Raw genomic sequence first — 10,223 nt, 5'->3', positions numbered from 1 at the left:
GTACCCCCAAGCGATGCAAATGAATGTTCATCTGACAGAGTCAAGTCTGGTGAGGTTAGCCGCAAGTGGCCATTGGGACCGATTGTCGCGTGTCCTTGGCCGATATTCCGTGCGCGATCGGGGAGCATTTTCATCGAGCATCGAGTCGTTTTTGATATTTTGATTGATTTGTTTCACAAGTCTTGGTCGAAGTGGAACAATTGTTGCTCGTAACGACCATTAGTAACCCTTTTTGGCTAATAAGGCCTGCAATTTGATGACTTGTAACACTTTTTTTTCGATGGTTGGTGGTTCTCTCATTTAAATCACTGCTTTTAAAATTTGCTAAACCACAATTCGCACTGTGTTTCAGTGAGAGCATGCCCACCGTAACCTTCAATAAAAGTTTGATGCGATTCGGGCGCTGATTTTTGGAAATGGAAGCAAAAAACGAACGATGTCCGCGGGTTGCAGTTTTTTGGGAACGGAACTTGCCATTTTAATCGTAATGAAAATATTTGTTATAGTGTTAAAGTAGAAAAATTGCACACCGATAATGTTGAATGGATGCCTAATGAACAAAATAAAACTTTAAGACTGGCTTTACAGCTTCTTTTGGCGTAGATATAACATTATAACGAAAAAGTCGGTTTCATTTGCATACACCTGGTACACTCTCAAGATTTGGATCGTTTGTAGCCAGTGAGTAACCCGTAAACGGCAAGAATTTGTTTTCAACATCAGGCCAGGTGTCGTGTTTCTGTAAAGGGTTGTCGGAAACACCGAGAGCATTCGACGGAACATACAGGGTGCGGGAAAACAAAAACTGCAACCCAGAGTAAACTTTGCAACCCAGATAATCTTTTTCCAATTTTTATTTGGATTTTATTGAGATAAAACTGTCAGAAATTTCATAAACTTTCAGAACCAGTTTAGGTTTTTTACTCGGTGTGTTACTTTTGAAATGAATCGCGTTTACTCAATAAAATCCAAACAAAAATGAAAAAGATATGGTGTTTTAACGGTGTTGCAGTTTTTGTTTCGCCTCACCCCTGCAGTTCAATTCAGCCACTTAATGTTTTCCATCACTTTTGTGCATTACCAAATTGTCTCGATAATAAAAAAAAACTGTAACCGAGAGAAGCGCGTGATTGATTCCATGTTCTTTTTTCTTTTTCTATAAGATAAGCAACAAACATTTTGAGCAAGACAGAGAGAGAGAGAGAAAGAGGAGAGACTAAAATTACCTACTATTAAAAAGCCAGCAAATGATCCAACAGGATGCTTAATATCTGAGATTTAAGCGGGACCATTTGCGGGAAAGTATTTGCAATAAAGCGCATTGAGCGCTCACCCAAAAACATTAATGGATTACTTTCTGCCACCGCCGCAACGCGCAAACCCAATATATGCTGAGTTACCTCTAGGCGGAATAATACTTTCTTCTTCTTCGTCTCGTCTTCTTCGTCTACGCCAGACGGCCTGCCGCTGGTCGTAGGGGAATGGGGAGGTCGCAGGAAGCGAGTGACTGACTGACTGACTGACTGACTCAATCAATGGGCGTGTTCGCCCGGCTCGTACGAGTGGCGCCAGATGTCCACCAGGCAGACGGATGAGTGAAACCGGTAGAACATGATGAGTGGCAGCGAGAGGTGGTTCAGGATGGACCACAGGACGTCCCCGTAGTACTCGTACCTGGAGAACGAGGAGAGACGGTGCGGGTGGAGAGGCTAGTTAGAGAAAATGGGGCCCCCACACTTACCGCTCATCACCAAAGTCGCCCGTTTTGACGGCGAACGTGTAGTAGATCCAGAGGGACACGTTGGCAATCGTCATAAAGGTGACCAGCTCCTTGCCCGGCTTCGTTCGCTGCAGCTCGGCCGTGTTGGAGCAGCGGCGCAGCGCGTCACAGATCCACGGTGTCTGGATCAGCACCTGCGTTACCTGCGTGAAGACGATGAACCCGTTCAGGATCGACCCGTTCTCGAACGCCGGTATCATGCTGAACAGCGTCTCGGAGAAGAACGCCGGTATCGCGATGAAGAGCAGCACATCGTCTAGCCGGGAAATTGGGTGCGGGTTGATGTCGAGCCGCGTCGTCTGGTAGTAGGCGGCGACCGTCGCTAATATCATGATGCCCAGTACGGTCACCTCGAAGATGCCGTCCAGCAGGATGCCCGTGTCCCGGTAGTCGCTGAGGGTGCAGCGAGAGAGAGAGAGAGAGAGAGAGAGAGAGAGAGAGAGAGAGAGAGCGGGAGAGAAAGAGAGAAATGGAGAGTGAGGCAACATGGCATTCAAATTACTTGCGTAGCAAAATGTCTTTAAGGCTGGGAACACTTAATATTTGGCCGCATTCTTCTATTCACTGTAGCACTTCTAGTCATCGCTTTGCTACTCTGTTGGTGGCTTTTTAATGGTCATAATCTTCTCTTTTAGTGATAAAAAATTTGCCAAAATTGAACCATACCTTCAAAAGTTATCGTCGATGGAACACAAAAGGCGTAAAAAAAACGGAACACTCACTATGAAAACTCCCGATTTCACTGGAGAATAGATCCCCAAAAATTTCAAGCAAAGCTCGAAATACAATGTTCAAACGTTCCGTGGGACTCTTACGTTTAATTGGGCATTAATAAAGCAGGCGAAGAAGCGTAACATATGCCCAATTCTACGGATAAAACATTAATCAAACCGTTTTCAACCGATCCTGGATTCTCTAAGTGTAATTTGAGCTCTACAAATATTTTTGAGGGTGGGTTTGAGATGGTATCAAGCCAGAAAATAGCCAAATAGTTCCATAGAACAACGCATGATTGCCAAAAACAGTGCACGATAGCCTTACGAACAATTGTCGACCGAATTTGAACCATACGATTTGATGGACGATGAATCTCACGTAAAATTGCCTTTTTGGCAAATATCAGGAGACAAATTTGACTTTAGCAATACTAAAGAAAACAATAGAGGGAATACTAAAGAAAGGTTTTAGTTCATTTACGCAGCTTAAAATTGCCCGTAAACTACTCATTTGTGCAAGCGAACTGCAGTTGTGGTTTGAAAACGAAAGTTTTCATCACGAGAGGGTCCATGAACGGTGGTTTTTGCAAACAAGAATGCCTGGAAAAGATCGTTTGATCTTTTATTCAGTCTCACAAAGGTCCCGATAAGTTCTGGCCCAACTTGGCAAGCTGCCATTGCAGCACAGAGATCATAAATTGGTATTGGAGCATTGATTTCATACCAACAAATCTTCAATCCACCAAATTGCCCACAGTATCGTCCCATACTATTAAATTGGGCTATTATCGAACAAAAACTAAAGAAACAGCGTAAAATGATTAAAAATCATGCTGTAATGTACAAATATGGTGGGAAAAAATGACCAACGAGACCTCTTCCATGATCTTTCTTAACACAAAAGAAGCGTTACTTGAACGTCAACAATTAGGGTAATTAATAAACAGAATGACGTGAACATTTTACAGTGTTGAAACACAACGAGTGTTGTTGGATATTGCAGCAAATAGCGCATAATTTTCACGGTCCAATCCATACCATTGCCAAAACAGAAAAGGCGCTAACTCCTCTTTAATGTAATAAAAAGCGCAAAGGGTGAATGGCTATAATCAAAGCCGAAGCAGAACAGTCACAGTGCTGCGCCGGCCGCAAGTCTCAATGGAAATCAATTCCCGGAATCCACTCGGGGATCGCGTACCTGTGAGGCGACCAACCCAGCTGTGTCACGATCAACGTTTACCTGACCATGGCTCTACTAAAGCAACGGGAGTGAGGTGGCAGCAGCAGCAGGTAGGCCGCCACGAAAACGTAAACAAAGCCGTAAGCAAAAACAAAAACAATCCACAACTACGCGGCGAATGGCGTACCAAAGCAGAAGGCACAGTCACTGCGCTGCGCTGCGCTGCGGCGCACTTGCCCCCCTTCCCAAGTCTCAATTCCCGGAATCGAGAGGCGCCAGCGCCGATGGCTGAGCGATCGATGGCGTCTCGCTAGACTGTAATGGTCTCGATCGACGTTTAATTGTTTGGGGGATTCCCTCATTATGTGACCATGGCTCTACTAGACGGGAGCCCAGCAGCGCAGGTAGACTGCGAAAACGTAAACAAAGTCGTAAGCTAAAACAAAACAATCAACGACTACGCTGCGAATAGCGTACCAAAGCAGAAGGCACGGTCACTGCTGCTGCGCCGCACTTGCCCCCCCCCCCCGAAATTCCCGGAATCGAACTGGGTCAGAGACGAGCCGGGGGGCTCGGAGGCTCGGAATCGACTCCGCTTTTTTTGCAGGCGTTTTTTTTTCGGTGCAGAGAAACCAAATGTCAAATCAAGATAGCCCGTCAAATAGATTTTGAAGCATGTTGCAACATTGCAAGTGCCACTGTATCGTGGGAGGGGAGCGAGATGGATTTAGAAGAGTAAAATAAACAGCAAAAAAAACACTTACTCGTCACGTGACGCGATGTGGAAGAGTATGATGACGACGATGGTGGCGACGACGAGCAGAAGCCCCGCGAACAAACCCCGACTAGCGTGCTGACAGTCACCGTACACGATCAGCCGCGACTTCACCTGGGCCTCGTGATCGAGCGTATCATCACAGTGCTCACTGTGCTCGCTCCGCCCATCGAACCCATCGACGACGCTACCCCCGCCGACCTTCGACTGGTGATCACCGTGCACGCTACCATGCCCCCCACCGTGCCCACGGTGCCCCTTCACCGTAATCTTCTTCGGGCACTTGCTAATGTTCGCGTAGATCATGTACAGCAGCCCAACGATCAGTATGTTAAACTCGATCACGAACGGGTAGAGGTACGGCGAGAAGGAAGCCAACACCTGGTTCAACTCTTCCGGCCCCGGACACTCGAGGGTGGCGAGGGAGGGCGCGGTACGCTGTTCAACCGGCCCGTCACCAGCACCACCGGTCGCCAGCTTCTCCACCGTCGCACCATCATCCTCGTTATCGCCGTCGCCGTCGCCGTAGTAGTACGACTGCTTGATCCGGATCGCGACGACCGTTTCGCGCACGATCGTCAGCACCCAGAAGGCGAGCGCGGTACCGATGGCGTGCATGATACCGAACCGGGCCAACCCACGGTACCGGTTGATCACGATGTTCGCGTACTTCCAGAAGAAAAACACCAGAAACAGACAGTAGAACAGGAACAGGACCTCCATCGCGATGGTAGTGGCCGACGCACACTGGGCCCACTTGCCATCCCGGCTGTTCATCAGGATGCCCTGGTACGACAGCAGCAGCACCGAGTGGATCAGCAGCCCAAAGCAGAACCAGGTGGCACCGAGCTTCAGGTAAATGATCTCACCGTGCCGCCCCGTCACGAAGCAGTAATCGTGCGGTATCGGTTTGAGGGGACCGAGCGCTTCCACCGGCATGCTCCTGGTGCCCGCCACCGTCGCCTCGTCACCGACGGACAGCTCCAGGCCACCGTTACCGATCGCCATCGCCATCGCACGCTGCTGCTGCTGCTGCTGCTGCTCGCTGTACAGCAGCTCCCGGCGCCGGTTTAGCTCCTCGACCGCACGCTGTGCCCGCCGCACGTACAACCGGATGTCGATGTACAGAAAGACAAAGTACACGATCCCGGTAGAGACCATGTAGAGGGCAAACACCTCGGCCAGCGGGTACCGTGCGTTGTTCTCCACCGCGTCCGTGATGAACGCGATCAAACCGAACACGATGAGAAAGAGTGCGTAGCTGATGCCGGTCACACCGGCCAGGTAGCGGCGCGTGTGCTTCGACTTTTCCTCCACCGTCGACGGTGGTAACGGCGGGTGGCCGTGGCCGTGCCCGGACCCATCCTCCGACTGGTGCGTGAACGCGGTTCCGGCCAGCGACGGTTGGTACGAGACGGCCCGGATGATCGGTGGCGGTGGGACGCGCTGGTTCACCGAGTACACCGATACCGGGCGCTTTTGATAGGAGGTTGGTGTTGATGGTGGTGGTGGTTGCTGCTGTTGCTGCTGTTGCAAATCGTAGCCCAACTCTTCGCCCGTCGGTACCGTCAGTGTTACCGTCACGGGCGGTGCTGTCGTTGTGGTGCTCTGCTTTGAAAGCGAAAACAAAGAAGAACGAGAACGAGAACGGGTTTAATGAGATGCTGATGAGATGCTGATGAGATGAGATGCTGATGAGATGTGAGCTGAGAGGTGAGATGAAAGCTGAGATGTGATCTTTACTCACTACCGATCCTCACTATACTAAAACCCCCTCGAAAACAAAGGCCACAAAGCTTGGGGCACGGCGTTCCACCCACTCAACCGTAGTAACCGGCGGCACGTTTGCGTTTCGGGTTGAGTGCATACCGGGGGCGTTACGTACACACGCGCGCGCGCTCGCTCACACGGCTACGAGTTGTGTTGGTTTCTATGGAACGCCCTGGTAGCGCAGGGGGTTTCTAATTGATGGTTTGGCACGGAGCGGTGCACGGGTTAGAGTAGCCCCGCGGGTAGCCCCGCCACCAACCAAACCCAACCAAACCAACCAAGCGAACGAGCGAGCGAGTGACAACAACACAGGATGAAACAGTTCATTAGAGACCGGAACGCCCGGAAAACTCACTGGAGCGCAAGTTATCATCGTCCTGTTTTTCCGCTAGTTCCCCGCGCCCCCCCTTGCTCACTCGTTTGCTCTCTCTCTCTCTCTCTCTCTCTCTCTTTTGCCGTACAGGTCCACCGAAATGGCGCCCGATGGAAGCGTGTAGGCATCCTGGCCTTAGAGTGCCAATCATCTGTTAAATTGCGCAGCCATGAGGCAGAAGCGCACACCCGCTGTATGTGTGTGGCCAAAACGGGGGGGGGGGGGGGGGGGAAACACCGCCACCACCACCTCTTGCTCGCCCGGGTACCCACGGCACTTTGATAACTGAAGCACAGCTAATCCGGCCGGCTGCTGGCTATAGTTAGGTCCCCCGGGATGGGGGCGAGGTGGGTAACACGGTCACCACATGACCAGACACACACACACACACACACACACACACACACAGACACACACACAAACACCATGAGTTCACCCGGTGTGGCCGCTCACATATGCTTTCATCTGTGCTCTGGGTTCCTCGGTAGCGGTGCGGTCCCCGACCGCTCCCTGCTACGTACCTGTGCTGCCGGTGCGGTGTCGGCCATCGTCGTCGTCGTCGTCCTCGGCCGTAAAATGACACAGTCCTCAACCTCGCTCGGTGCCGCCTGGGACATGATTGAACGAACTGTTGCTGCTGCTGCTGCTGCTGCGGAAACCAGTCGCTGTTGTGCTCCAGCACCAGGCAGCACGCCGCACGTCTCGAGCGCCGCAACGTCAAATGCAGTCTGCTCGCAGCCTGGACGATGCGCCTGGACGATGGTGGCCCGTCGTCGTCGTCATCACCAACATGCTGCTGCTGCTGCTGCTGCTGCTACTACTTCTGACGAAGCTCCGACGACGACAACAACAGCAACAGGGGATGGCGGTGCCCGAAAATCCCTGTTTTCCACCCCCGATAAGATTCCGGTCGGTCGATGCGCTCCGTGCATTCTCCGCGCACGCACGCACGCACGCACGCACGCACGCTGCTAGTGTGCGCGCACTTCCCTCACAGCTCACCGGCCATGCCATGGTGCGAAGGGAAAGTAGTTGGCGGTGGCGACGGTGGTGGCGCTATTGATAGCGTCTGTGTATTCGATGAAATCACGGCACACAGTGGGGGCTTACCGGTTGCGGTGGGGGGAGGCGGTGGCTTAAGATAGCGTTCGCTCCCCGACACACCCCACCACCCTTCTCTTCCCCGAGAGGCCGACAACGGATACGCAGCATACGCCTCGGCTCGATTAAACTTAATTTATTTGCTGACGCCGCGAGTGAGCGTGGATGAGGAGTGGAAAAGGGCAACAGCGCCGCCCCCCCCCCTCCACTCCCCGCACCCGTTGTTCATCTAGCAAGCGGTGAGCAAACGGGATCGAAGAAGAAAACAAAAAAAAAAAAACGGAATCCGAACGGCCCCGAAAAGGGCCGCACTAATTCGGCACTAATTCGACACTTGATGAAGCAACTAAATCGCGCGCTAATTGATTGGTGATCAATAAATTACTACCATCCCCCCCCACCCCCCGCAAACCCTCCTGAGGAAACGACGCTTGACGGTTTAATTTGCGCCGAGGCTATGCTTTGGACTTACTTATATCGCGGACCTTGCGGACCTCCGACTCGACTCCGTCCAGAAGGCTGCACGTCAGCCCAGAGCACCTGACCGGTCCGGCGAATCCGCGGTGTGTGGTTTTTTTTTTTTTTATTTTTCTCTTCTCATTCTTTCCGTGGCAAGCTTAAGGGATGATCTCGATTTAACACAAATCCACCCGCCGGGGGTGGGGGGGGGGGGGGGGCTTTGGAGACGGAGGTAATCCCGAAAGGTGGCGGTGTAACGGCGCACCGTCTCTGCCAAGGTCTGCCACGACTGATTCCAGCGTCGTGGTGCGTCTCCGCTAAGCGAACTACGCAGAACGCCCGGTTCGGGCGCGCACATGATGACACGTTCGTGACGCAATGAATTCGGAACGTTAAAAGCGGGATTACCAGGTGTAAATGCAAAGGAAACCGTTGTTTTCATTCTAAAGCTATATCTACGCCAAATGGAGCTTTGAAGTCTCAGTCTAAGTGTTTTATTTTGTTTATAAGGCATCTGTTAAACATAATCAGTGTGCAATTATTGTAATTTAACACGATAAGAAATATTTTCTTTGCGATTCAAATGACAAGTTGGGAGCATCGATCATGTCGTGAATTTTTCCGGCGTTGTTCTAGCGGATTGCGCCCTTACAGTACACATCGATATTCATTTCAGAGACTGCAAGACTTATACAGATTGCCCCGTCCTGTATTTGTTGTATTTTCGATTCCATTTTTGAAGTTGAAAAAGTGATCACACTATGCAGGCGACGGTTCGTTCAATGATCAAACCGGGTTCGTCGCTTCAAGTCTTTTGATTCGATACCGCAAATCGTGCCCTGCGTTAGCTGCGTAATGGGTCATCAGAAAAATACAAATCAATATTCTTTTCAAACATTACAAGTTTAACTAGGAAGCCAGGTAGTTGAGTTTTAGTTGAAAGTTAAACTTTTCGATTTTTGGAAGATTTTTTATGATGACAAAATGATGTTTCTTACGATTGTACCGAAAAGAAATAGCCAACTAATTATGTTTTAAAAGTATCATCATTTTTGTAAATTAAATCGAAGAGCTAACTTGAAAAGAACTTTGCAGATAATGTGTTTCAAATTTCAAATCTGTCAGTCCAGTAGATTTTATGCAACGATGAGCAACATCTTTAAATGCAGTTCGATGCATTGAGTCTGCATGAGGCGCATTTTTTTCAAAATCAATATCACTGTCAGTTTTGCTTCGATTGATACAACAAAAAATACAAAGCACTTTTGAAAGCATCAGCATACAGGGAAAAATGCGCCTCATAAAAGACTTAAATGCTTTTAGGGGGGGCTTCGGTATTTTGGGACCAAAAAAACGGCCCGTTTTTGACGATTTTTTGTGACGTAACCATTCCGTTGTATTTTTCAAATAAATGACATATTAATCTACAACTTTTGAAGAATATTTGGTATTGTTTTGAGCAACATTCATTGAAAAATTAATCCCTGGCATCCAATTTTGGTAGGCGTGTCGTCGTAAAGGTAGTGTTTCCGGTACCCATCGTAGCGACATGCCGGGTCATTCGAAATACAAAAATCGCTATTCGTTAGAAAGATTATAAGTTTATCTAGGTAGTCCCGTCGAGTTTTTGTTGAATTTCCTATTTTTCGATTTTTGGCAGCATTTGGAAGTTGAAAAAGTGATGCTGTTTTGCGTTTTTACCTAAAACCACGATTTTTGGCGATTTGTTTAAAACAAAAGTATTCACAATATTCATGAAATCTTGATGGGGCTACCTAGCAAAGAGTGTACAGATTATGTGTTAAAAGTTTCAAATCGATCGGCCCAGTAGTTTTTACGGTACTGGATGGGAACCGACTCAAAGTAGCGAGCTCCTTGGAGCCTTGCATGAAGCGCAGATTTTAAAAAATCCGTAGCTTTGTCAGTTTAGCTTCGATTGGCCCAAAAATTTTACACAACGTTCTTGACGAGATCAACATTCAGGGAAGAATGTTAATAACATGTGTCACTAAACAACAATTAAATACCGAAGCTCCCCCCCCCCGCTTTCAACCCTTAACGACGCGACG

The 10,223-nt window shown here is 49.3% G+C and overlaps 1 protein-coding gene across 1 annotated transcript; it reads right to left on the bottom strand.

Moving 5' to 3' along the window:
- Nucleotides 1-1,187: 1,187 nt before the first annotated feature.
- LOC126571781 (proton channel OtopLc-like) lies at nucleotides 1,188-7,174 on the bottom strand. The gene is made up of 4 exons (XM_050230625.1): nucleotides 7,116-7,174; nucleotides 4,441-6,059; nucleotides 1,742-2,173; nucleotides 1,188-1,674 (listed from the first exon to the last, which is right to left on the bottom strand). Exons 1-4 carry the CDS (start codon nucleotides 7,140-7,142, stop codon nucleotides 1,533-1,535), a joined length of 2,220 nt encoding a protein of 739 aa, XP_050086582.1. The 5' UTR covers nucleotides 7,143-7,174; the 3' UTR covers nucleotides 1,188-1,532.
- Nucleotides 7,175-10,223: the final 3,049 nt, after the last annotated feature.

This window comes from Anopheles aquasalis, chromosome X, assembly GCF_943734665.1.
Source record: "Anopheles aquasalis chromosome X, idAnoAquaMG_Q_19, whole genome shotgun sequence".
In the NCBI taxonomy this organism is placed as follows: Eukaryota; Metazoa; Arthropoda; class Insecta; order Diptera; family Culicidae; genus Anopheles; species Anopheles aquasalis.
This window is presented reverse-complemented; position numbering and strand designations above follow the sequence as displayed.